At 42.3% G+C, this 27,073-nt stretch overlaps 2 protein-coding genes across 4 annotated transcripts; both read right to left on the bottom strand.

Moving 5' to 3' along the window:
* Positions 1-1,115: 1,115 nt before the first annotated feature.
* Positions 1,116-21,074, bottom strand: LOC133114445 (immunoglobulin lambda-1 light chain-like). Of its 3 annotated transcripts, none has more exons than XM_061223849.1 (4): positions 20,983-21,074; positions 20,524-20,843; positions 2,390-2,423; positions 1,116-1,648 (listed from the first exon to the last, which is right to left on the bottom strand). In XM_061223849.1, exons 1-4 carry the CDS (start codon positions 21,020-21,022, stop codon positions 1,329-1,331), a joined length of 714 nt encoding a protein of 237 aa, XP_061079833.1. In that variant the 5' UTR covers positions 21,023-21,074; the 3' UTR covers positions 1,116-1,328. The 3 variants fall into 3 exon arrangements, with proteins under 3 accessions (XP_061079833.1, XP_061079832.1, XP_061079834.1); XM_061223848.1 differs by lacking the exons at positions 20,524-20,843; positions 20,983-21,074 and adding exons at positions 5,252-5,574; positions 5,710-5,807; XM_061223850.1 differs by lacking the exons at positions 20,524-20,843; positions 20,983-21,074 and adding exons at positions 5,255-5,574; positions 5,710-5,807.
* LOC133114446 (immunoglobulin lambda-1 light chain-like) lies at positions 10,714-15,114 on the bottom strand. The gene is made up of 4 exons (XM_061223851.1): positions 15,023-15,114; positions 14,572-14,897; positions 11,980-12,013; positions 10,714-11,268 (listed from the first exon to the last, which is right to left on the bottom strand). The coding sequence occupies exons 1-4, from the start codon at positions 15,060-15,062 to the stop codon at positions 10,952-10,954; spliced, it is 717 nt and encodes a 238-aa protein (XP_061079835.1). The 5' UTR covers positions 15,063-15,114; the 3' UTR covers positions 10,714-10,951.
* Positions 21,075-27,073: the final 5,999 nt, after the last annotated feature.

Below are 27,073 nucleotides of genomic sequence, written 5' to 3'. Positions count from 1 at the left end.
TAAGAAAAGGTTGAAGTGTGTATGTACGTCAGGCTTATTTTTCTACTCAGCTGTCAGTCTCAACAGGTGGTGTGTTGGGTCCTGGGGATTCAGGAGGACATGTATTTACCATGATTCAGCTTGACTTACATGTGTTTCACATCTGATTCACGCATGCAGATACACACAAAAAACTGCTCAATGGAAAGAATGCTCAAATTGGCACAAGAAACAATAACTTTGGGTGGCCTGTAGCGTGGTGGTTAAGGTAAATGACTGGGACATGCAAGGTCGATGGTTCTAATCCCGGTGTAGCCGCAATAAGATCCGCACAGCCGTTGGGCCCTTGAGCAAGGCCCTTAACCCTCCATTGCTCCAGGGGAGGATTGTCTCCTGCTTAGTCTAATCAACTGTACATCACTCTGGATCAGAGCATCTGCCAAATGCCAGTAATGTAATAACCTCATTTGATGGTACCTCTCTGCAAATGGTTGATAAAATGAAATACTTATGAAATGCTCATGGCATTCACATGACTTGCACGTGTGTTTCTGCAATGTTTCTGCAACATTAGATATAGCAACTATCCATTTTCCTGTATGATAGTCTTATCATAAGCTGAATTGATATTGCAATGTTGGCAAACTCTTCCAGCAACATTATGTGCAGTCTGGTTAAGCCCTCCCCAAACCTGCAGGTCTATTTCTGAAAGGAGCTGAAATCACTCCCTCATTTGCATGGCGCTATAAAAAATCCAGCAGGTGTGTTTCAGTTACAGTCGATGGCTCTCTTTCACGCTCTGCAAAATTAGCAGGGTTTGCAACACAAACCGCAAAACAGACACAGCATTACCCTAACATTTCCATAACATAACATAAAAAAATGTCAAATGTCATTTCTGTTGTTCTCCTATTCCTTTTCGTTTCGCATAAGGAAATTTCCCATAGGCCTAGACAGTGAGAAGTTAGATAAACTGTGCTGTTTGATAGTGTCCCTATACGTAGCCTAAATCTTTTCTCTAGTTTCATCAAAATATATATAATTGGGACTGCCGTCATTGTTCAACAAGTATCTGCATATATCTTTTTCACAAAAAGGCCTAGGCCCTATAATGTACATACACCAAGACACACATGTATTTTATTACATGCAATTATTTTTATTTAAACTCTGCACAGTTCAAGCATACACAACAAAATGCATGGAATTACCTATGTAATCTCATAAGCGAATGAATGTTGTTTTTAACAATTTACTGACATTAAAGCAACACGATGGCGAGACTAACCTATTGCAAATGTATTGCGACAAAAGCACGATCAAAGGTTTGATACGTGAAGGTACAAAGTTTACTCACTGCAATCAGACATTTTGATACTTTTCTCTGAAATTCTAGACCCGACAGATACTTGACATGTAAAGATGCGGTCACTAGTCCATTCGGAGGGCTTGATGGTTAAGAAGCTGCTCAAACCGAAGTTTTTGTCGGATTTCTGTTCGGCGGTGCTGGTAAAAACACCGCCAGTAACGGCTTTCCCCCCCGATGTCCAGCTGACATCTGCGAACCCAATGGACATCTGCGCCAGGCACACCAGCGTGGCTTTGTCTGTGTTCAGCTCCTCGCTGGACGGAGGCAGGAGAGAGAGTGTAGGCGCGGCAAGAGTAGAGTCTGGAAAAAAAGCATAAATCAAGTTATTGGGTTCCTTAAGGCTGCGCCTTTATTGAACGGTAGGTAGCCGATATTTAAACACACCTTTGGAAAACAAAATTGCTACACCCGAAACATAGAATAGCCTATGAGTAGGCTACAAATCTAAACAACATTTCCAGCCGAATATTTTTTCAGTGGGAGTGAAAAATTGACGGAATGATGTTTCATATTAATATAATTCCTATCAGGTCATTTGCACCAATTTTCCGGCTGTCAATATCAATATTAATATTTCAAACAAACAGTCAGTGATCTTATATCTTGAGAATTAATGCCTACATTTCTGTTACGCATAGTCAATAAGTGTTACCATGAAAAAGTATTAGTTCATAAAAGGGATATATGTTGTTTTTCTAAATTAAAAACAAATAACATCACATCTTTACATCAAATCTTTCAGAAAAATATTACAGAAAACATTTTAAACAAAAATAATGAATAATTTTAGATATTGTGTTTTATGAATAAAAGACATGTTTTTGAATTGAAATGAGAATAGGAGAAAATAAAAATTGTGTTTCTGGTATGAAGCATGGAATTCGCATCTCTACAGTGAACAGATGAAGCTGCATTTCATTTTTACATTTCAACTGTTAAACTTCCTTTTAAAATCCAACAATGTACATCAGACAAAACAGCATTAAGGCATTGAAATCAGCATATCGAAAATAATTTGCAGAGAAATGAAAAGCGACTTACCAGTGACAATCAGCTTAGTGCCTTGGCCGAATACCACAGTGATACAGATGATGCACACCCCCGTACAAAAACCTCAGTTCAGTCTGAATACAGCAAGAGGGAACTGAAACACACTTTGGACTCAACTCTGTATAACTCCTCTTAATTCCCGATCAGAACCCACATTTAAACCTCTACAGCACATCTGTTAATTCCGTAACAAACCTCACATGTACAGTCAGCTCCTGAATTGTTGGCTCCTTGATAAAAATGAAGAAAAAGGGCTGAATATAATATTCAACACAGATAGTAATCTATATGTTATGTTCATGCATATGGGAAAATATACTATATACTTTTATTCCAATACATCTCATGTCTGTTTTTTTTGGAAATCATCTAGTTTTTTCTGAAAAACATAGGCGTAGGTGTCAAAATTGATACCCCTACAAGTATTGTAAATAAAGTCAAACAAAGTAATATTAGTAAAAAAATCCTTTCCTCATTTAGTTCATCTCAATCTACAGGAACTATATTGCATTATTCCATCACTTCCTGTTTCTCTAGAGTAAAAAATGAGATAACAAGCATGCCATCAGCAAGGGAATAAAAAAGGAACTGTCAATTCTGAAGAGACATGTGGTAATTACCTACACAGGGACATTATTTCAGATCAGTGGCATAATGAATTCAACAAAGTAGGAGGAAATATTGGAAGAAAATCTGGTCGTCTCTGCTAGGAAGTTGAGACCTGATCATAGATGGATTTCCCCACTGGGCAATGATTCCAGCATACGTCATAGATACTTTAAGGGTAATTTTCGAGATTAAAAATAACCTTTTATTGTAATCTATTACATGTTAGACCATGTACGCTGAATTAAGTGCTTAGGAAATATGCTTTCAGAATCTTCCTCTGTCTCTCTCTGAAACAAACAGGCAGCCTGTGAGATTAATGTCTGTTTTTCCTTGCTTGCACATTCAGATCTTTTTTTTTTTTTTTTTTTGATATTTTTTAGGCCTTTTTCAGCTTTATTGGACAGTGTAGTATAGAGAGACAGGAAGAATGGGGGCGAGAGATAGGGAAAGACTTACGACAAATTGTCGGACGGTCGGATTCGAACCGCCGACGTCGCGGCTCGCAATGAGCATGCGGTCAGTGCTCTACAGGCTGCGCAACCGAGACACCAACATTCAGATCTTTTGACAAGGTTGGAGTTTATCTGGTGAGTAAATAATAATAATCCTAGGTTGTCAGCACCATGTCTTCCTTGTTTTTGTCACCGCCCTTGCGGAAAAGGGTGTATAAGAGTCTTACTATGTGTGGTTCACATGACTGAGGTATGAATACATGAGGGAAGGTGACAGTCTAGGCAGGGCTCAGGAGAAAGGTGGGCTAAACAAATAGACAATGGGTGGAAAACATAATAGGGGAATGATAAAATTACAGAGGGAGACGAAAACGCGGACTGGATGCACATAGACCCACATGTAAGACATACGGCTCCGGATTAGGGAGTGGACATTTGCATAGAGTTGGAGACGTAGGAATAGTAAGAAACAAGTGCAAACACTTCGCTGAAACTAAGCAAATAATCAGTGGTAGAATAGGGAGGTGGAGTTTCAGAACAGAATTGAAACTGGAGATGCGCTACTAAGTTATGTGATTAAATCTCAACTACCCAATTTAAGAGACTGTTAGTTTGTTCGTTTTTTTAAAAGATATTTTTTAGGCCTTTTTCAGCTTTATTGGACAGTATAGTATAGAGCAGGGGTCGGCAACCCTGGTCCTGGAGAGCCGCAGGGTGTGCTGGCTTTCGTTGTTACTTGGCATTAATTGATCAATGAAAGCCGTTGATTGCACAGTGAACTCACCTCACCTGGTTTCTTGGGTCTGAATCGGTGGCTTATTTTAAGGTGAAGACGAAAGCCAGCACACCCTGCGGCTCTCCAGGACCAGGGTTGCCGACCCCTGGTATAGAGAGACAGGAAGAATGGGAGCGAGAGAGGGAAAGACATGCGACAAATGACAGACGGTCGGATTCGAACCGCTGACGTCGCGGCTCGCAATGAGCATGCGGTCAGTGCTCTACAGGCTGTGCCACCGAGACACCCGTTAGTTTGTTAGTTTGACAGACAGTAAGTGTATTAATATGATTAGTTCTGTACAGTATCTTAATTGGTAGTGGTTAGAAATAATTGTGCTTTGCAATATTAACTAGCAAGAGAAGCCGGAAGTAAGGAATTCGAGGCTGGAAGAAAATGTTGAAAACTACCGAAACCACCCGGATAGTGAAGCGCAAAGACAGGGGAGTGACTCGGGCTCAGGAACATTCAGACACGGACATCACAGGGGATCACAAATGTAATAACTATAATGGCAACAATAAACCAGGTATGAATGATACTAAACGACAAGAATAAACATGAATGAACTCAGGAACATTACACAGGGGCGGCTGCACAAAGTATTAAACCAGGGGTGCCACCTTTGTTTTTTTAATAATATGAGAGCTTTCTTAATTCAGTGCCTGGCGAAGAGAAAATTCTCCCCTTATAACGAACAGTACAGCACAGCCAGGTACATCCAAGAGAAAGAGGATTTTCTTTTGCAGAAAGAGCCCAGTACCTAAACACACTTTCTTTACGAGGAGCCCCTGCCCCACCAAAGCTCAACAATCTGAAGTACTATACAGTAAATTTGTGTATTGGGGAATAGATACTATTGCACATTCATACTATTCCGATGATGAAATAGCTCCTAGGAATAGCAGGTCTTCATTCAACTGGAGAAAACAATCATCTTCAATGAGATTTTTGAAGCAGCTTCAAAGCAGAAGTGAAGCTCAGAGGTTTTTGTCATGGTGTGAATCACTGTGATACGCCTGCATTAGCTGTGCTGTCCCATGTCCCACAGTAATACACTGCTGAGTCTCCTGCCTCCACATTGCTAATTATTAACTGATAGTCTGTGTTACTCTGGGTGGTGGAGGTGAAGCGGGGGGAGGAGAAACCAGCTCCATATGTAGGAGAGCCGTGAGAGTAGTAGAAATACAGTATATACTGTGGAGCACTGCCTGGAACCTCCTTGTACCAAGAAACATAATTTTCATGTCGGGCAATATTGCAGTCCAAAGTGGCCTTCTGTCCTTTTGTCAGACTCAGCATTGAGGGTTTCTGTGTCAAAACCTTCTGCCCACTGACACCTGTCAACACAAGAAGAGCATATTTTAAAATTATTACAGAAAGCAACTGATCCAAACCTCAGTCCGGATAAACACATATTCAAATGAAAGGTAAAAAAAGATGTAACTTTTCTGGATCTAACCCTGGTAACTTACATGAGAGCACAGCGATGAGAGTGCAGAGTGTTCCCAGCATGTTGTCAGTGTGTGGTGTGAATGGCCCTTACTGTCCAGCTGAGAGATGAGCAGGTTGGAGTGTGAGGAGAGGAGAGGCTGCAGGCCACAGATATAAGGGGCCGGTCAGGGAGATGGCGAGGGAGGAGTTACTTTTGCTATTCAACCAATAGGAGTGTGTTGTCATACCGTAGCCACCTCAGGGCAGATAAAATAGATATATTGTATGTCTACAAATATAATTATGAAGGACATTGGTCTGATCTACCGCTTAGACACTAAATCATGTGTATTTGTATCAGGATTTAAATGGTATTGTACAGAGTGAAAGCTGTGTGTGCCCTGGGTAATACAGGATTTCATCAGTGAATGTTCTGTTCAACATTGTAGTGAGAAATGTACTTGAGATTATGTACGGGATTGTTAGTGTAGAATAATGCTTCGGAAGATTGGCTTGTAACTCAAAAGCTGTGGGTTTGATTCCCAGGTAAGGCAGTGCAATTACACCCTTGAGCAAGTTACTGAAATTGGATTGCTTCAGAAAAATATTCTGTAATGTTGTGTCCTGGGTTCTGTTTCAGAAGAAATAGTAAATCACATGTTACTGATTTTCTTAGCAGGTAGGGGGTTATGCTTTCTTTTGGGGCAGAAATAGCATGTACTTACAGAAGTGTTGAATTGGCTGGCTGGTCAGATACAGTGCACAGTGCTGCTCCCTCAGATGCCAATTATAGGAGCACGTCACTGACTGTTGTGCTTATTTGGTATTTTCTGGTGATTGACCACCAGTTCACATTATCAGTTGTAGACTCTGTAAATAAAGCTGTGAATGGCAGTGGGTACAGCTCTGCTTTGGCTGTGTAATGTGGAGTCTCCTAAGTAAGGCTTTGCAGACGTCTGTAGTACAGACATTCCAGAGCACCAGAGTCCCTCACTTCTTCCATGTGTGAATGCTGATGGACGCTGTGTGACTCCTGGTGTGGGAGGGTCAGGGGGAGGGGACACAATCCTGCAGGAAAGAAATCACTGGTGGCAATACTCATGGAAACCCAGCAGATACTGTGGCCACAGGTTTCTGACACCTGTGTTCTGGGCGTTGTGCAGTTACTGACATGGTTGAGGACTCCTGGTTCAGCTTGAGTGAATTCACATCCTGCTCTGAGTGTGAAGTTCTCTCCTTTCTGAAGCAGCTTTAAAGCAGAAGTGAAGCTCAGAGGTTTTTGTCATGGTGTTAATCACTGTGATACGTTATCTTTAGCTGTGCTGTCCCACGTTAGACAGTAATACACTGCTGAGTCTCCTGCCTCCACATTGTTAATTATCAATCTATAATCAGATTTACTCTGATGATTGGATGTGAAGCGGGTGGAGGAGAATCCAGCTCCATATTCAGGAGAGCTCCAAGGGTGGTAGAAACGCAACACAAACTGAGGAACTCCACCTGGAACCTGCTTGTACCAGTGAGCAGTATGATCAGTCACAGTCTCCAGGTTACAGTCCATAGTGGCCGTATCTCCTTTACTCACTGTCAGAACAGGAGGCTTCTGTGTCACCACTATCACTCCACTCACACCTGGGAAATAAGAAGCTCACATAAGAAACATTTAAGTTGCATTAAAATTTTAGAATAAAGATGAATATAAGTTTCTTACATGAGAGCAAAGCAATGAGAGTGCAGAGTGTCCCCAGCATGTTGTCAGTGTGTGGTGTGAACGGCCCTTACTGTCCAGCTGAGAGATGAGCAGGTTGGAGTGTGAGGAGAGGAGAGGCTGCAGGCCCCAGATATAAGGGGCCGGTCAGGGAGATGCAGAGGGAGGAGTTACTTTTGCTATTCAACCAATAGGAGTGTGTGATCATACCGTAGCCACCTCAGGGCAGATAAAATAGATATATTATATGTCTACAAATATAATTATTAATGCCCTTGGTCAGATCTACCCCTTAGATACTAAAGCATGTGTATTTGTATCAGGATTTAAATGGCAGTATTGTACAGAGTGAAAGCTTTGTGTGCCCTGTGTAATACAGGATTTCATCAGTGAATGTTCTGTACAACATTGAAGTGAGAAATGTACTTGAGATTATGTTCTGGATTGTTAGTGTAGAATAATGCTTAGGAAAATGGACTTGTAACTCAAAAGCTGTGGGTTTGTTTCCCAGGTAAGGCACTGTAATTACACCCTTGAGCAAGTCACTGAAATTGGATTGCTTCAGTAAAATATTCAGTCATGTGATGTCCTCGGTTCTATTTCAGAAGAAATAGTCAATCACAGGTTACTGATTTTCTTAGCAGGTAGGGGGTTATGCTTTCTTTTGGGGCAGAAATAGCATATACTTACAGAAGTGTTGAATTGGCTGGCTGGTCAGATACAGTTCACAGTGCTGCTCCCTCAGATGCCAATTATAGGAGCACGTTACATTACATTACATTATTGGCATTTGGCAGACGCTCTTATCCAGAGCGACATACAGTTGATTAGACTAAGCAGGAGACAATCCTCCCCTGGAGCAATGCAGGGTTAAGGGCCTTGCTCAAGGGCCCAACGGCTGTGCGGATCTTATTGTGGCTACACCGGGATTAGAACCACTGACCTTGCGTGTCCCAGTCATTCACCTTAACCACTACACTACAGGCACGTCACTGACTGTTGTGCTTATTTGGTATTTTTTGGTGATTGACCACCAGTTCACATTATAAGTTGTAGACTCTGTAAATGAAGCTGTGAATGGCAGTGGGTACTGCTCTGTTTTGGCTGTGTAATGTGGAGTCTCCTAAGTAAGGCTTTGCAGACGTCTGTAGAACAGACACTCCAGAGCACCAGAGTCCCTCACTTCCTCCATGTGTGAATGCTGATGGACGCTGTGTGACTCCTGGTGTGGGAGGGTCAGGGGGAGGGGACACAATCCTGCAGGAAAGAAATCACTGGTGGCACTAATCATGGAAACCCAGCAGATACTGCGGCAAAAGGTTTCTGACACCTGTGATCTGGGCCTTGTGCAGTTACTGACATGGTTGAGGACTCCTGGTACAGCTTGAGTGAATTCACATCCTGCTCTGAGTGTGAAGTTCTCTCCTTTCTGAAGCAGCTTTAAAGCAGAAGTGAAGCTCAGAGGTTTTTGTCATGGTGTGAATCACTGTGGTACGACCTCATTAGCTGTGCTGTCCCATGTCCCACAGTAATACACTGCTGATTCTCCTGCATCCACATTGCTAATTATTAACTGATAGTCTGTGTTACTCTGGGTGGTGGAGGTGAAGCGGGTGGAGGAGAAACCAGCTCCATATGTAGACGAGCTGTGAGAGTGGTAGAAATACAGTATATGCTGTGGAGCACTGCCTGGAACCTGCTTGTACCAAGAAACAACATAACCATCATCTCGGGCAATATTGCAGTCCAAAGTGGCCTTCTGTCCTTTTGTCAGACTCAGCATTGAGGGTTTCTGTGTCAGAACCTTCTGCCCACTGACACCTGTCAACACAAGAAGAGCGTATTTTTAAATTATTACAGAAAGCAACTGATCCAAACCTCAGTCCGGATAAACACATATTCAAATGAAAGTACAAAAATATGTAACTTTAATGGATCTTACCCTGGTAACTTACATGAGAGCACAGTGATGAGAGTGCAGATTGTCCCCAGCATGTTGTCAGTGTGCGATGTGAACGGCCCTTACTGTCCAGCTGAGAGATGAGCAGGTTGGAGTGTGAGGAGAGGAGAGGCTGCAGGCCCCAGATATAAGGGGCCGGTCAGGGAGATGGAGAGGGAGGAGCCTCTGCACTCACCCAATCACAGCAGCTAAGGATCTCAGAGCCTAGTGAACATTTTTGGGAATTAATTCTTCTCCAGTGAGCCGATGGCTGCTCATAAGTATAGCAGGTGTGTGTGCACTGTCCATCCTCTCTGCTCTCTGTCCCACAGGTTTTAAAAGGAGCTCAGGGACTGATGAGACCCACCCACTGTCAATGGCCGCATGGAGTCTGCAACAGCAGGTAGGAGTGACCCCAGTCTCCGCAATAAACCCAATACAATCAGATGATATTTAAAGGACGTACCACTGCCCCTCCAGTGACTGTAAATCCCCAGATGTGATGGGCACAACTTCCTGTATCTCTGCTCCCTGTTCCAGTGACTGCATGTGGTATGTAAACATACAGCTTGTGTATGTCCAGAGTCTGTGCTGGCTTTTGCCTCCCTCACGTAGAGCATGTTACCGGCCTGATGTGAAATTGTTGCAACATTGTGCAAATATCACCATCACATCACATTCATACTGGCAAACCCCTCAAACTCTTCACAAATTGACGTTATTTTACTTTAGTCATACCAGTGTAACAATGTTGTTATTATTTGAAAGACACTTTGTGAGAAAGTTATATACTGCTCTCCCTGTCCCATCTATGCGGTTCCGTAACAGACGGCATTGTGATGAGGTTTCTGTGGCAATATGGAAATGTTGTCACAAAGTTCCAGCAACATTATGTGCAGTCTGGTTGAGCCCTCCTCACATGCAGGTCTATAAGCAGACATGGGGCGGTGGTTCTGTACTGTGAAAGGAGCTGAAATCACTCCCTCATTTGCATGGCGCTATAAATAAAGAGTGTAAATCCTGCAGGTGTGTTTCAGTAGCGGGGCTGTCTCTCTGTTGCCCTCTGCTGGATCAGCTTGGCTGGACCTGCATCATCAGCTCATTTTTGCTGCCCCCTGCACATCCATCACACAAGCCTATTCTAACATGTCTGTTACATTGTAGCAGTGTGACTGTTGTAGTAATGTGACTGTAATGTGAGTGTAGTGGAAGGGAATGTGCATCACCCATTTCTGTCTGCTGTTTTTTGTTTTCACCTTAAAGAGTCTACAAACCAGGTAAATAAAGTTACCTGTGTAACACACTAGCCAAACCCTGCTTTTTTCCCAGAGCCCTGCTTTTGATACTGTAAAATTGTTTATAATGTATTTACTCCACTTTTAACTGAAAACTGCAACATTCTTGAACATGCAAAAGTCTTTATTGAATCTCTACACAATCCAAACACAAATATAACCAAAACACACGTTCTAGCAGTAAGAGCATAAAATGATGTTACAATTGAAAGTCTATTCCTGAAATATTCTTAAGGCACTGCAGTAAATCCATTCAGATAATGGGTTGCTTAACTATTACAGATGGAAAAGCTTGCTGATCAAAATACAATTTTAGTCAAATTGTGTCAGACAGCTACAGTTTACTTGCTGCAGTCTGATTTCTTGATAGTTTTCTCTGACGTTTTTGACCCGACCGATACTTTACAAGCATAAACGCGGTCACTAATCCATTCGGAAGTCTTGACGGTTAAGAAGCTGCTCAAACCGAAGTTTTTGTCGGAGATCTGTTCGGCGGCGCTTGTAAAAATGCCGCCAGTAACGGCTTTCCCGTCCGATGTCCAACTGACATCAGCGAATCCAATAGACATCTGCGCCAGGCACACCAGTGTGGATTTTCCTGTCAGATCCTCGCTGGACGGAGGCAGGAGAGAGAGTGTAGGCGCAGCAAGAGAAGGGTCTGAAAAACATAGAAATTAAGATATTGGGTTCATTAATAGGCTGCGCCTCTATCGAACGGTAAGTAGCCTATATTTAAACACACCTTAGGAAAACTAAATTGTTACACCCGAAACCTAGAATAGCCTATGAATAGTCAACAAATCCAAACAACATTTCCAACCTAACATTTCATCTGTGGAAGTGAAAAATCCGCGGAATGATATTTCATATTACTATAATTAAGGTCAATTTTTCGGCTGGCAATATCAATAATGTTTCAAACAAATCAGACAGAGAGCTTATATCTCGAGAATTAATGGCTACATTTCTGTTATGCATAGTCAATAAGTGTTGCCATGAAAAAATATTAGTTCATAAAAGTGATGTTATTTTTCTAAAACACAAAGCAAACATTTCATTCCTAGCAAATCTTGCCAGAAAGTATTACAGGAAATATTTTTTTCAAAAAGAATGAATAATTAAAAATATTGCATTTCATGAATGAGACATATTTATGAATTGAAATCAGAAAAGGAGAAAATAAAGATTGTCTTTCTGGTATGAAGCATGGAATTTGCATCTCAACAGTGCATTGTAACAGATAAAACTGCATTTGGTTATTAAACTGTTCAACTTTTAAAATCTAAAAATTTATATCAGACAAAACAGCATTATGGCATTGAAATCTGCATATCGAAAATAATTTGCAGAGAAATGAAAAGAGACTTACCCGTGACAATCAGTTTAGTGCCTTGGCCGAATACCACAGTGATACAGATGATGCACACCCCCGTACAAAAACCTCAGTTCAGTCTGAACACAGCAAGAGGGAACTGAAACACACTTTGGACTCAACTCCTCTTAATTCCCTATCAGAACCCACATTTAAACCTCTACAGCACATCAGCACAACAAACCTCACATGTACAGTCAGCTCCTGAATTGTTGGCTCCTTGATAAAAATGAAGAAAAAGGGCTGCATATAATATTCAACACAGATAGTAATCGATATGTTATGTTCATGCAAATGGGGAAATATACTATAGACTTTATTCCAATACATCTCATGTCTGTTTTCTTTTTGGAAGTAATCTATTTTTTTCTTAAAAACATAGGTGTAGGTGTCAAAATTATTGATACCCCTACAAGTATTGTAAATAAAATCAAACAAAGTAATATTGGCAACAAATCCGTTCCTCATTAAGTTCATCTCAGTCTACAGGAACTATATTGTATTATCCCATCACTTCCTGTTTCCCTAGAGTAAAAAACGAGGTAACAAGCCTGCCATCAGCATGGGAAAAACCAAAGAACTGTCAATTCTGAAGAGGCGTGGTAATTACCTACACAGGGACATTATTTCAGATCAGTGGCATAATGGGGCGGCCTGTAGCGTAGTGGTTAAGGTAAAGGATTAGGACACGCGAGGTTCATGGCTCTAATCCCAGTGTAGCCACAATAATATCCACACAGCCGTTGGGCCCTTGAGCAAGGCCCTTAACCCTGCATTGCTCCAGGGGAGGATTGTCTCCTGCATAGTCTAATCAACTGTACGTCGCTCTCGATAAGAGCGTCTGCCAAATGCCAATAATGTAATGTAATGTATAATGAATTCAACAAAGTAGGAGGAAATTCTGGTCATCTCTGCTAGGAAGTTGAGACCTGATCATAGATGTACTGGGCAATGATTCCAGCATACGTCATAGATACTTTAAGGCTAATTTTCTTAATTGATTATTAATTGACAATGTGTGCTATCATGAAGACAATCACGAGATTAAAAATAACCTTTTATTGTAATCTATTACATGTTAGACCATGTACGCTGAATTAAGTGCTTAGGAAACATGCTTTCAGAATCTTCCTCTGTCTCTCTCTGAAACAGACAGGCAGCCTGTGAGATTAATGTCTGTTTTTCCTTGCTTGCACATTCAGATCTTTTGACAAGGTTGGAGTTCATCTGGTGAGTAAATAATAATAATCATAGGTTGTCAGCACCATGTCTTCCTTGTTTTTGTCAGCGCCCTTGCGAAAAAGTGTGTATAAGAGTCTTACTATGTGTGGTTCACATGACTGAGGTATGAATACAAGAGGGAAGGTGACAGTCTAGGAAGGGCTGAGGAGAAAGGTGGGCTAAACAAATAGACAATGGGTGGAAAACATAATCGGGGAATGATACAATAACAGGGGGAGATGAAAACGTGGACTGGATGCACATAGACCAACATGTAAGACATACGGCTCCAGATTAGTGAGTGGATATTTGCATACAGTTGGAGACAGGCAATCCAAAATCAGGGCAGAGGTACAAAGTCCACAAAAACGAGTCCAGGGAAGTGGGCAGGGGTCATGAACAGATATCCAGATACAAAAAAACTATAAAACCAGATGGAATGCCACAAAGGCAAGGACTTGGAAAACAAGGACTCGGGAATAAGGGGCCTAGAACAGGGGAAAGGAATAAAAAGGGCTTGGGACTCAAAACAGGACAAGATGAACTAGCAAGGTGTAACTGAAAAGGACAGGTATGAATACACAGGGGAATGAGACAAACTAGGCAGGGCATGGGAGTGAGGGCGGTCTAACAAATAAACATCAGTTGAGAGTGCCACACGAAAGGGTAATTACACAATAACGAAGGGGAAACAAAAATGCAGAATGGATTCACAAAGACACACATGTAATAAAAAAGGCTCCGGGCTAGGGAGTAGGCAATTGCACAGGATCAGGAGATGTAGAGATACGAGACAGATGCGAACACTTCGCTGAAACTAAGTAAGTAATCAGTGATAGGGTATAGATGCACTAGTAAGGTAGTTATGTGATTAAATCTAAACTACCCAATTTAAGCAACTGTTAGTTTGTTAGTTAGACAGAGAGTAAGTGTATTAATATGATTAGTGACGTACAATATCTAAATTGGTAGTAATTAGAAATAATCGTACTTTACAACATTAACTAGCGAGAGAAGCCGGAAGTAAGGAATGCGAGGCTAGAAGAAAATGTTGAAAACCTGGAAACTACCGAGGATTTTCTTTTGCAGAAAGAGCCCAGTACCTAAACACACTTTCTTTACTAGGAGCCCCTACCCCACTAAAGCTCAACAATCTGAAATGTCGTAAGTACTATACAGTATATTTGTGTATTGGGGAAAAGATACTATTGCACATTCATACTATTTTATGATGATGAAATGGCTTCCAGGAATAGGAGGTCTTCATTCAACTGGAGGAAACACTCATCTTCAATGAGATTTTTGAAGCAGCTTTAAAGCAGAAGTGAAGCTCAGAGGTTTTTGTCATGGTGTGAATCACTGTGATACAGCTGCACTAGCTGTGCTGTCCCATGTCTCACAGTAATACACTGCTGAGTCTCCTGCATCCACATTGCTAATTATTAACTGATAATCTGTGTTACTCTGGGTGGTGGAGGTGAAGCGGGGGGAGGAGAAACCAGCTCCATATGTAGGCGAGCTCTGAGAGTGGTGGAAATACAGTATATACTGTGGAGCACTGCCTGGAACCTGCTTGTACCAAGAAACATAATAACCATCTTCTCGGGCAATATTGCAGTCCAAAGTGGCCTTCTGTCCTTTTGTCAGACTCAGCATTGAGGGTTTCTGTGTCAAAACCTTCTGCCCCCTGACACCTGTCAACACAAGAAGAGCATATTTTAAAATTATTACAGAAAGCAACGGATCCAAACCTCAGTCACATATTCAAATGAAAGTAAAAAAATATGTCACTTTTCTGGATCTTACCCTGATAACTTACATGAGAGCACAGCGATGAGAGTGCAGAGTGTCCCCAGCATGTTGTCAGTGTGTGGTGTGAACGGCCCTTACTGTCCAGCTGAGAGATGAGCAGGTTGGAGTGTGAGGAGAGGAGAGGCTGCAGGCCCCAGATATAAGGGGCCCGTCAAGGAGATGGAGAGGGAGGAGTTACTTTTGCTATTCAACCAATAGGAGTGTGTGATCATCCCGTAGCCACCTCAGGGCAGATAAAATAGATATCTTGTATGTCTACAAATATAATTATTAAGGCCCTTGATCAGATCTACCCTTTATATACTAAATCATGTGTATTTGTATCAGGATTTAAATGGCAGTATTGTACACAGTGAAAGCTTTGTGTGCCCTGTGTAATACAGGATTTCATCAGTGAATGTTCTGTTCAACATTTTAGTGAAACATGTACTTGAGATTATGTTCGGGATTGTTAGTGTAGAATAATGCTTAGGAAATGGGCTTGTAACTCAAAAACTGTGGGTTTGATTCCCAGGTAAGGCACTGCAATTACACCCTTGAGCAAGTTACTGAAATCGGATTGCTTCAGAAAAATATTCTGTAATGTTTTTCCTGGGTTCTGTTTCAGAAGAAATAGTAAATGACATGTTACTGATTGTCTCAGCAGGTAGGGGCTTTTGGGGCAGAAATAGCATTTACTTGCAGAAGTGTTGAATTGGCTGGGTGGCTGCACAGATACAGTGCACAATGCTGCTCCCGCAGATGCCAATTGTAGGATCACGTCACTGACTGTTGTTGTTGTGCTTATTTGGTGTTTTATTTAGTGATTGACCACCGGTTTGCATTATTAGTTGTAGACTCTGTAAATAAAGCTGTGAATGGCAGTGGATACTGCTCTGTTTTGGCTGTGTAATGTGGAGTTTCCTAAGTAAGGCTTTGCAGACGTCTGTAGTACAGACACTCCAGAGCACCAGAGTCCCTCACTTCCTCCATGTGTGAATGCTGATGGACGCTGTGTGACTCCTGGTGTGGGAGGGTCAGGGGGAGGGGACACAATCCTGCAGGAAAGAAATCACTGGTGGCAATACTCATGGAAACCCAGCAGATACTGTGGCGACAGGTTTCTGACACCTGTGTTCTGGGCCTTGTGCAGTTACTGACATGGTTGAGGACTCCTGGTTCAGCTTGAGTGAATTCACATCCTGATCTCAGTGTGAAGTTCTGTCCTTTCTGAAGCAGCTTTAAAGCAGAAGTGAAGCTCAGAGGTTTTTGTCATGGTGTGAATCACTGTGATACGTACTCACTAACATACTTGTCCCATGTTTTACAATAGTACACCGCTGAGTCTCCTGCCTCCACATTTTTAATTATTAACTGACAGTCAGAATTAGTCTGACATTTAGTAGAGAAGTGACTGGAGGAGAATCCAGCTCCATATTGTGGAGAGCCGTGAGTGAGGTGGAAATACAACACATCCTCAGGAGCTCCACCTGGAACCTGCTTATACCAACGAGCACCACTATCAGTCACAGTCCCCATGTTACAGTCCATAGTGGCCGTATCTCCTTTACTCACTGTCAGAACAGGAGGCCTCTGTGTCACCACTGTCACTCCACTCACACCTGGGAAATAAGAAGCTCACATAAGAAACATTTAAGTTGCATTACAATTTTATAATAAAGATGAATATAAGTTTCTTACATGAGAGCACAGCGATGAGAGTGCAGAGTGTCCCCAGCATGTTGTCAGTGTGTGGTGTGAACGGCCCTTACTGTCCAGCTGAGAGATGAGCAGGTTGGAGTGTGAGGAGAGGAGAGGCTGCAGGCCCCAGATATAAGGGGCCGGTCTGGGAGATGGAGAGGGAGGAGCCTCTACTCTCACCCAATCACAGCAGCTAAGGATCCTTCATTCTGTGAATATTATAGCAGGTGTGAATATGTAGCAGGTGTGTGTGCACTGTCCATCCTCTCTGCTCTCTGTCCCACAGGTAAAAGGAGCTCAGTGACTGATTTTAATGAGACCCACCCACTCACAATGTTGACATGGAGTCTGCAACAGCAGGTAGGAGTGACCACATTCACCCCAATAACCTCTTTCCCAATAAACCCAACACAATCAGATGATGTTTAATAGAAGTACCACTGCCCCTCCAGTGACTGTAAATCCCCAAATGGGCACAGCTTCCTGTATCTCTGCTCCCTGTTCCAGTCGCTGCATGTGGTATGTAGACACACAGCTTGTGTATGTCCAGAGTCTGTGCTGGCTTTTGCCTCCCTTGCATAAAGCATGTAACCGGCCTGATGTGAAATTGTTGCAACATTGTGCAAATATCAGCATCACATTACATTCATACTGGCAAACCGCTCAAACTCTTCACACATTGACATTATTTTACTTTAGTCATACCAGTGTAACAATGTTGTTGCTACGTGAGAGACACTTTGTGAGAAAGTTGCCTATTCTGCTCTCCCTGTCCCATCCACGCGGTTCTGTAACAGACGGCATTGTGATGAGGTTTCTGTGGCAATATGGAAATGTTGTCACAAAGTTCCAGCAACATTATGTGCAGTCTGGTTGAGCCCTCCCCACACCTGCAGGTCTATAAGCAGGCTGTGGTTCTGAACTGTGAAAGGAGCTGAAATCACTCCCTCATTTGCATGCCGCTATAAATAAAGAGTGTAAATCCTGCAGGAGTGTTTCAGTAGCGGGGCTGTCTCTCTGTTGCCCTCTGCTGGATGAGCTTGGCTGGACCTGCATCATCAGCTCATTCTTGCTGCCCCCTGCACAGCCATCACACAAGCCTATTCTAACATTTCTGTTACATTGTATCAGTGTGACTGTTGTAGTAATGTGACTGTAATGTGAGTGTACTGGAAGGGAGTGTGCATCACCCATTTCAGGCTTATTGTTCATTTACTGCTCTTTCCCCCAGTGGCTTCTTTTATCAGTGCAGGTAGAAACATCCTATTGAACAGTGTTCTTCTGCTTATAGTGTATCATATTCTGGGGGCGACATGGCTCAGGCAGTAAGTCGTCTGGCAGTTGGAGGGTTGCCGGTTCGATCCCCCTCCCGGCCGGTGTCGAAGTGTCCCTGAGCAAGACACCTAACCCCCAAATGCTCCTGACGAGCTGGTCGGTGCCTTGCATGGCAGCCAATCGCAGTCAGTGTGTGAGTGTGTGTATGAATGGGTGAATGAGAAGCATCAATTGTACAGCGCTTTGGATAAAGGCGCTATATAAATGCCAACCATTTACCATATTCACAAAATATTTATTGCAAGTATTTGATTATTATTAAAAGCAATTAATGCATTTGACCTTGTAGTAACTCTGCTCTAACAGGCAGATCTCAGAAAATACATTTGTCCATACATTTTGTAAAGTGTGCAACTGCATTCCTGAAGAGTCATGGGTCTGCTGTTTTTTGTTTTCACCTTAAAGAGTCTACAAACCAGGTAAATAAAGTTACCTGTGTAATAACACTAGCAAAACCCTGCTTTTTCCCAGAGCCCTGCTTTTGATACTGTAAAATTGTTTATAATGTATTTACTCCACTTTTAACTGAAAACATTCTTGAACATGCAAAAGTCTTTATTGAATCTCTACACAATCCAAACACAAATATAACCAAAAAACACGTTCTAGGAGTAAGAGCATAAAATGATGTTACAATTGAAGGTCTATTCCTGAAATATTTTTTTTTGTGGCCTTTTTCAGCTTTATTGGACAGTATAGTATAGAGAGACAGGAAGAATGGGAGCGAGAGAGAGGGAAAGACATGCGACAAATGTCAGACGGTCAGATTCGAACCGCTGACGTCACGGCTTGTAATGAGCATGCGGTTAGTGCTCTACAGGCTGCGCCACCAAGACACCTTCCTTCCTGAGTTCTTATTTTTGTGCATGTTTGTCACAGTTAAATGTTTCAGCTCATCAAACAAATTTAAATATTATTCAAAGACAACACAAGTAAACACAAAATGCAGTTTTTAAATGAAGGTTTTTATTATTAAGGGAGAAAAAAAAATCCAAACCTACATGGCCCTGTGTGAAAAAGTGATTACCCCCCCTGTTAAAACATAACTTAACTTAATCAAGCGTTTGCAATAACTTGCAATGAGTCTCTTACAGCGCTGTGGAGGAATTTTGGCCCACTCATCTTTGCAGAATTGTTGTAATTCAGCCACATTGGAGGGTTTTAGAGCATGAACCGCCTTTTTAAGGTCATGCCACAGCATCTCAATAGGATTCAGGTCAGGACTTTGACTAGGGCACTCCAAAGTCTTCATTTTGTTTTTCTTCAGCCATTCAGGTGGACTTGCTGGTGTGTTTTGGATCATTGTCCTGCTGCAGAACCCAAGTTCGTTTCAGCCTAAGGTTACGAACAGATGGCCGGACATTCTTCTTCAGGATTTTTTGGTAGACAGCAGAATTCATGGTTCCATTTATCGCAGCAAGTCTTCCAGGTCCTGAAGCAGCAAAACAGCCCCAGACCATCACACTACCACCACCATATTTTACTGTTGGTATGATGTTATTTTTCTGAAATGTGGTGTTACTTTTACGCCAGATGTAATGGGACACACACCTTCCAAAAAGTTCAACTTTTGTCTCGTCAAACCACAGAGTATTTTCCCAAAAGTCTTGGGGATCATCAAGATGTTTTCTAGCAAAATTGAGACGAGCCTTAATGTTCTTTTTGCTCAGCAGTGGTTTTCGTCTTGGAACTCTGCCATGCAGGCCATTTTTGCCCAGTCTCTTTCTTATGGTGCAATCATGAACACTGACCTTAACTGAGGCAAGTGAGGCCTGCAGTTCTTTGGATGTTGTTGTGGGGTCTTTTGTGACCTCTTGGATGAGTAATCACTGCGCTCTTGGGGTAATTTTGGTCGGCCGGCCACTCCTGGGAAGGTTCATTGAGAACAGGTGTGGCAGTAATCAGGCCTGGGTGTGGCTACAGAAATTGAACTCAGGTTTGATAAACCACAGTTAAGTTATGTTTAAACAGGGGGGGCAATCACTTTTTCACACAGGGCTATGTAGGTTGGGATTTTTTTTCTCCCTTAATAATAAAAGCCTTCATTTAAAAACTGCATTTTGTGTTTACTTGTGTTGTCTTTGAATAATATTTAAATTTGTTTGATGATCTGAAACATTTAAGTGTGACAAACATGCAAAAAAATAAGAAATCAGGAAGGGGGGCAAACACTTTTTCACACGACTGTTTATCCAAGAGAAAGTGGATTTCCTTTTGCAGAAAGAGCCCAGTACCTAAACACACATTCTTTACTAGGAGCCCCTGCCCCACCAAAACTCAAAAATCTGAAATGTAGTAAGTACTATACACTATGTTTGTGTATTGAGGAATAGATATTCATTCATTCTATTTTCTGATGATGAAATGGCTTCCAGGAATAGGTCTTAATTCAACTGGAGAAAACACTCATCTTCAATGAGATTTCTGAAGCAGCTTTAAAGCAGAAGTGAAGCTTGGAGGTTTTTGTCATGGTGTGAATCACTGTGATACGCCTGCACTAGCTGTGCTGTCCCATGTCCCACAGTAATACACTGCTGAGTCTCCTGCCTCCACATTGCTAATTATTAACTGATAGTCTGTGTTACTCTGGGTGGTGGAGGTGAAGCGGGTGGAGGAGAAACCAGCTCCATATGTAGGAGAGCTTTGAGAGTAGATGAAATACAGTATATACTGTGGAGCACTGCCTGGAACCTGCTTGTACCAAGAAACATAATTTTCATGTCGGGCAATATTGCAGTCCAAAGTGGCCTTCTGTCCTTTTGTCAGACTCAGCATTGAGGGTTTCTGTGTCAAAATCTTCTGCCCACTGACACCTGTGAAAGCAACACAAGCTTATTTTTTTATTATTTTAATGAATAATTTTAAAATTACAGAAAGAGACTGATCCGAACACATATTCAAATGAAAATACAAAAATATGTAACTTTTCAGGATCTTACCCTGGTAACTTACATGAGAGCACAGCGATGAGAGTGCAGAGTGTCCCCAGCATGTTGTCAGTGTGTGGTGTGAACGGCCCTTACTGTCCAGCTGAGAGATGAGCAGGTTGGAGTGTGAGGAGAGGAGAGGCTGCAGGACTCAGATATAAGGGGCCGGTCAGGGAGATGCAGAGGGAGGAGTTACTTTTGCTATTCAACCAATAGGAGTGTGTGATCATACCGTAGCCACCTCAGGGCAGATAAAATAGAGATATTGTATGTCTACAAATATAATTATTAACGCCCTTGGTCAGATCTACCCCTTAGATACTACATCATGTGTATTTGTATCAGGATTTAAATGGCAGTATTATACAGAGTGAAAGCTTTGTGTGCCCTGGGTAATACAGGATTGCATCAGTGAATGTTCTGTACAACATTGAAGTGAGAAATGTACTTGAGATTATGCACTGGATTGTTAGTGTAGAATAATGCTTCGGAAAATGGGCTTGTAACTCAAATGCTGTGGGTTTGTTTCCCAGGTAAGGCACTGTAATTACACTCTTGAGCAAGTCACTGAAATTGGATTGCTTCAGTAAAATATTCAGTAATGTGATGTCCTGGCTTCTGTTTCAGAAGACATAGTAAATGACATGTTACTGATTGTATCAGTAGGTAGGGGCTTTTGGGGCAGAAATAGCATTTACTTGCAGAAGTGTTGAATTGGCTGGGTGGCTGCACAGATACAGTGCACAATGCTGCTCCCGCAGATGCCAATTATAGGATCACGTCACTGACTGTTATTGTTGTGCTTATTTGGTGTTTTATTTGGTGATTGACCACCGGTTTGCATTATCAGTTGTAGACTCTGTAAATAAAGCTGTGAATGGCAGTGGATACTGCTCTGTTTTGGCTGTGTAATGTGGAGTCTCCTAAGTAAGGCTTTGCAGACGTCTGTAGTACAGACACTCCAGAGCACCAGAGTCCCTCACTTCCTCCATGTGTGAATGCTGATGGACGCTGTGTGACTCCTGGTGTGGGAGGGTCAGGGGGAGGGGACACAATCCTGCAGGAAAGAAATCACTGGTGGCAATACTCATGGAAACCCAGCAGATACTGTGGCGACAGGTTTCTGACACCTGTGTTCTGGGCCTTGTGCAGTTACTGATATGGTTGAGTACTCCTGGTTCAGCTTGAGTGAATTCACATCCTGCTCTTGAGTGTGAAGTTCTCTCCTTTCTGAAGCAGCTTTAAAGCAGAAGTGAAGCTCAGAGGTTTTTGTCATGGTGTTAATCACTGTGATACGTTATCTTTAGCTGTGCTGTCCCACGTTAGACAGTAATACACTGCTGAGTCTCCTGCCTCCACATTGTTAATTATCAATCTATAATCAGATTTACTCTGATGATTGGATGTGAAGCGGGTGGAGGAGAATCCAGCTCCATATTCAGGAGAGCTCCAAGGGTGGTAGAAACGCAACACAAACTGAGGAACTCCACCTGGAACCTGCTTGTACCAGTGAGCAGTATGATCAGTCACAGTCTCCAGGTTACAGTCCATAGTGGCCGTATCTCCTTTACTCACTGTCAGAACAGGAGGCTTCTGTGTCACCACTATCACTCCACTCACACCTGGGAAATAAGAAGCTCGCATAAGAAACATTTAAGTTGCATTAAAATTTTAGAATAAAGATGAATATAAGTTTCTTACATGAGAGCAAAGCAATGAGAGTGCAGAGTGTCCCCAGCATGTTGTCAGTGTGTGGTGTGAACGGCCCTTACTGTCCAGCTGAGAGATGAGCAGGTTGGAGTGTGAGGAGAGGAGAGGCTGCAAGCCCCAGATATAAGGGGCCGGTCAGGGAGATGCAGAGGGAGGAGCCTCTACTCTCACCCAATCACAGCAGCTAAGGATCTCACAGCCTAGTGAACATTTTTGGGAATTAATTCTTCTCCAGTGAGCCGATGGCTGCTCATAAGTATAGCAGGTGTGTGTGCACTGTCCATCCTCTCTGCTCTCTGTCCCACAGGTTTTAAAAGGAGCTCAGGGACTGATGAGACCCACCCACTGTCAATGGCCGCATGGAGTCTGCAACAGCAGGTAGGAGTGACCAGAGTAATAAACCCAATACAATCAGATGATATTTAAAGGAAGTACCATTGCCCCTCTAGTGACTGTAAATCCCCAGATGTGATGGGCACAGCTTCCTGTATCTCTGCTCCCTGTTCCAGTGGCTGCATGTGGTATGTAGACACACAGCTTGTGTATGTCCAGAGTCTGTGCTGGCTTTTGCCTCCCTTGCATAGAGTATGTAACGGGCCTGATGTGAAATGTTGTTGTAACATTGTGCAAATATCAGCATCACATTACATTCATACTGGCAAACCCCTCAAACTCTTCACACATTGACATTATTTTACTTAAGTCATACCAGTGTAACAATGTTGTTACTATGTGAGAGACGTAGGAAGTTGAGACCTGATCATAGATGGATTTCCCAACTGGGCAATAACTCCAGCATACGTCATAAATACATACTTTAAGGCTTATTTTTAATTTATTCTTAATTGACAATGTGTGCAAACATAAAGACAATCACGAGATTAAAAATAACCTTTTATTGTAATCTATTACAAGTTAGATCATGTACACTGAATTAAGTGCTTAGGAAATATGCTTTAAGAATCTTCCCCTGTCTCTCTCTGAAACAGACAGGCAGCCTGTGAGATTAATGTCTGTTTTTCCTTGCTTGCGCATTCAGATCTTTTGACAAGGTTGGAGTTTATCTGGTGAGTAAATAATAATAATCCTAGGTTGTCAGCACCATGTCTTCCTTGTTTTTGTCACCGCCCTTGCGGGAAAGTGTGTATAAGAGTCTTACTATGTGTGGTTCACATGACTGAGGTATGAATACATGAGGGATGGTGACAGTCTAGGCAGGGCTCGGGAGAAAGGTGGGCTAAACAAATAGACAACGAGTGGAAAACATAAAAGGGGAATGATACAATAACAGGGGGAGACGAAAACGCGGACTGGATGCACATAGACCAACATGTAAGACATACGGCTCCGGATTAGGGAGTGGACATTTGCATAGAGTTGGAGACGTAGTGACAGTAAGAAACAGGTGCAAACACTTCGCTGAAACGAAACAAGTAATCAGGGATAGCATAGGAAGGTGGAGCTATAGAACAGCATGGAAAATAGGAGTGTCGCGGCGGGGGTGACAGAGGAACCAGAAGCAGACACAGGGGTGAGGAAAAATGGCAGGTTTTTAATGACGGTAGATGAAGGGGCAGACAGAGCGTAATCCAAACAGGCGATGGTCAAAACCGGGGCAAGCCAAAATCAGAGCAGAGGTACAAAGTCCACAAAAACGAGCGGAGAGTCCCGGGAAGCAGGCAGGGGTCATAAACATAAACATATCCAGATACAAAAAAAAACAATAACAACAGATTGAATGCCACAAAGGCAAGGACTTGGGAAACAAGAACTCGGGAATAAGGGGCCTAGAAAGGGAAAAGGAATAAAAGGGCTTGAGACTCAAAACAGGACAAGACGAACTAGCAAGGTTCAACTGAAAGGTGCAACGAACAGGTATAAATACACAGGGGAATGAGACAAACTAGGCAGGGCTTGGGTGTGAGGGCGGTCTAACAAATAAACATCAGGTGAGAATCAGGTGAGAGTGACACATGAAAGGGTAATGGCACAATAACGAAAGGGAAACAAAAATGCGGAATGGATTCACAAAGACACACATGTAATAAAAAAGGCTCCGGTCTAGGGAGTAGGCAATTGCACCGAATCAGGAGATGTAGAGATACGAGACACAGGTGTGAACACTTCGCTGAAACTAAGTAAGTAATCAGTGATAGAATAGGGAGGTGGAGTTACAGAACAGAATTGAAACTGGAGATGCGCTAGTAAGTTAGTTATGTGATTAAATCTAAATTACCCAATTTAAGTAACTGTTAGTTTGTTAGTTGCACAGACAGTAAGTGTATTAATATGATAAGTTCTGTTCAATATCGAAAATTGGTAGTAGTTAGAAATAATCGTACTTTACAACATTAGCGAGAGAAGCCGGAAGTAAGGAATGCGAGGCTGGAAGAAAATGTTGAAAACCTGGAAACTACCGAAACCACCCGGATAGTGAAGCGCACAGACAGGGGAGTGACTCGGGCTCAGAAACATTCAGACACGGACAATACAGGGGATCACGAATGTAATCAATATAATGGGAACGATAAACCAGATATGAATGATACTAAACAACAAGAATAAACATGAATAAACTCAGGAACATTACACAGAGGTGGTTGCACAAAGTATTAAACCAGGGGTGGCACCTTTGTTTATTAAACAAATATGAGAGCTTTCTTAGTTCAGTGCCTGGCGAAGAGAAAATTATAATGAACAGAAAACACTCATCTTCAATGAGATTTTTGAAGCAGCTTCAAAGCAGAAGTGAAGCTCAGAGGTTTTTGTCATGGTGTGAATCACTGTGATACGCCTGCACTAGCTGTGCTGTCCCATGTCCCACAGTAATACACTGCTGAGTCTCCTGCCTCCACATTGCTAATTATTAACTGATAGTCTGTGTTACTCTGGGTGGTGGAGGTGAAGCGGGTGGAGGAGAAACCAGCTCCATATGTAGGAGAGCTGCTAGAGTAGTAGAAATACAGTATATGCTGTGGAGCACTGCCTGGAACCTGCTTGAACCAAGAAACAACATAACCATCATCTCGGGCAATATTGCAGTCCAAAGTGGCTTTCTGTCCTTTTGTCAGACTCAGCATTGAGGGTTTCTGTGTCAAAACCTTCTGCCCCCTGATACCTGTCAACCCAAGAAGAGCATATTTTAAAATTATTACAGAAAGCAACTGATCCAAACCTCAGTCCGGATAAACACATATTCAAATGAAAATACAAAAATATGTAACTTTTCTGGATCTTACCCTGGTAACTTACATGAGAGCACAGCGATGAGAGTGCAGAGTGTCCCCAGCATGTTGTCAGTGTGTGGTGTGAACGGCCCTTACTGTCCAGCTGAGAGATGAGCAGGTTGGAGTGTGAGGAGAGGAGAGGCTGCAGGACTCAGATATAAGGGGCCGGTCAGGGAGATGCAGAGGGAGGAGTTACTTTTGCTATTCAACCAATAGGAGTGTGTGATCATACCGTAGCCACCTCAGGGTAGATAAAATAGATATATTATATGTCTACAAATATAATTATTAAGGCCCTTGGTCAGATCTACCCTTTATATACTAAATCATATGTATTTGTATCAGGATTTAAATGGCAAAATTTGGACATAGTGAAAGCTTTGTGTGCCCTGTGTAATACAGGATTTCATCAGTGAATGTTCTGTTCAACATTATAGTGAGACATGTACTTAAGATTATGAACTGGATTATTAGTGTAGAATAATGCTTAGGAAAATGGGCTTGGAACTCAAAAGCTGTGGGTTTGATTCCCAGGTAAGGCACTGCAATTACACTCTTGAGCAAGTTACTGAAATCAGATTGCTTCAGTTAAATATTCAGTAAAGTGATGTCCTGGGTTCTGTTTCAGAAGAAATAGTAAATGACATGTTACTGATTGTTTCAGAGGTAGGGGTTTTTGGGGCAGAAATAGCATATACTTACAGAAGTGTTGAATTGGCTGGGTGGCTGGTCAGATACAGTGCACAGTGCTGCTCCCTCAGATGCCAATTATAGGAGCACGTCACTGACTGTTGTACTTATTTGGTATTTTTTGGTGATTGACCACCAGTTCGCATTATCAGTTGTAGACTCTGTAAATGAAGCTGTGAATGGCAGTGGGTACTGCTCTGATTTGGCTATGTAATGTGGAGTCTCCTAAGTAAGGCTTTGCAGACGTCTGTAGTACAGACACTCCAGAGCACCAGAGTCCCTCACTTCCTCCATGTGTGAATGCTGATGGACGCTGTGTGACTCCTGGTGTGGGAGGGTCAGGGGGAGGGGACACAATCCTGCAGGAAAGAAATCACTGGTGGCACTAATCATGGAAACCCAGCAGATACTGTGGCCACAGGTTTCTGACACCATTGTTCTGGGCGTTGTGCAGTTACTGATATGGTTGAGGACTCCTGGTTCAGCTTG

This window comes from Conger conger, chromosome 16 (assembly GCF_963514075.1).
Source record: "Conger conger chromosome 16, fConCon1.1, whole genome shotgun sequence".
NCBI lineage: Eukaryota > Metazoa > Chordata > Actinopteri > Anguilliformes > Congridae > Conger > Conger conger.
Note: the sequence above shows the minus strand (reverse complement) of the source record. Positions and strands in the feature narration are given on the sequence as shown.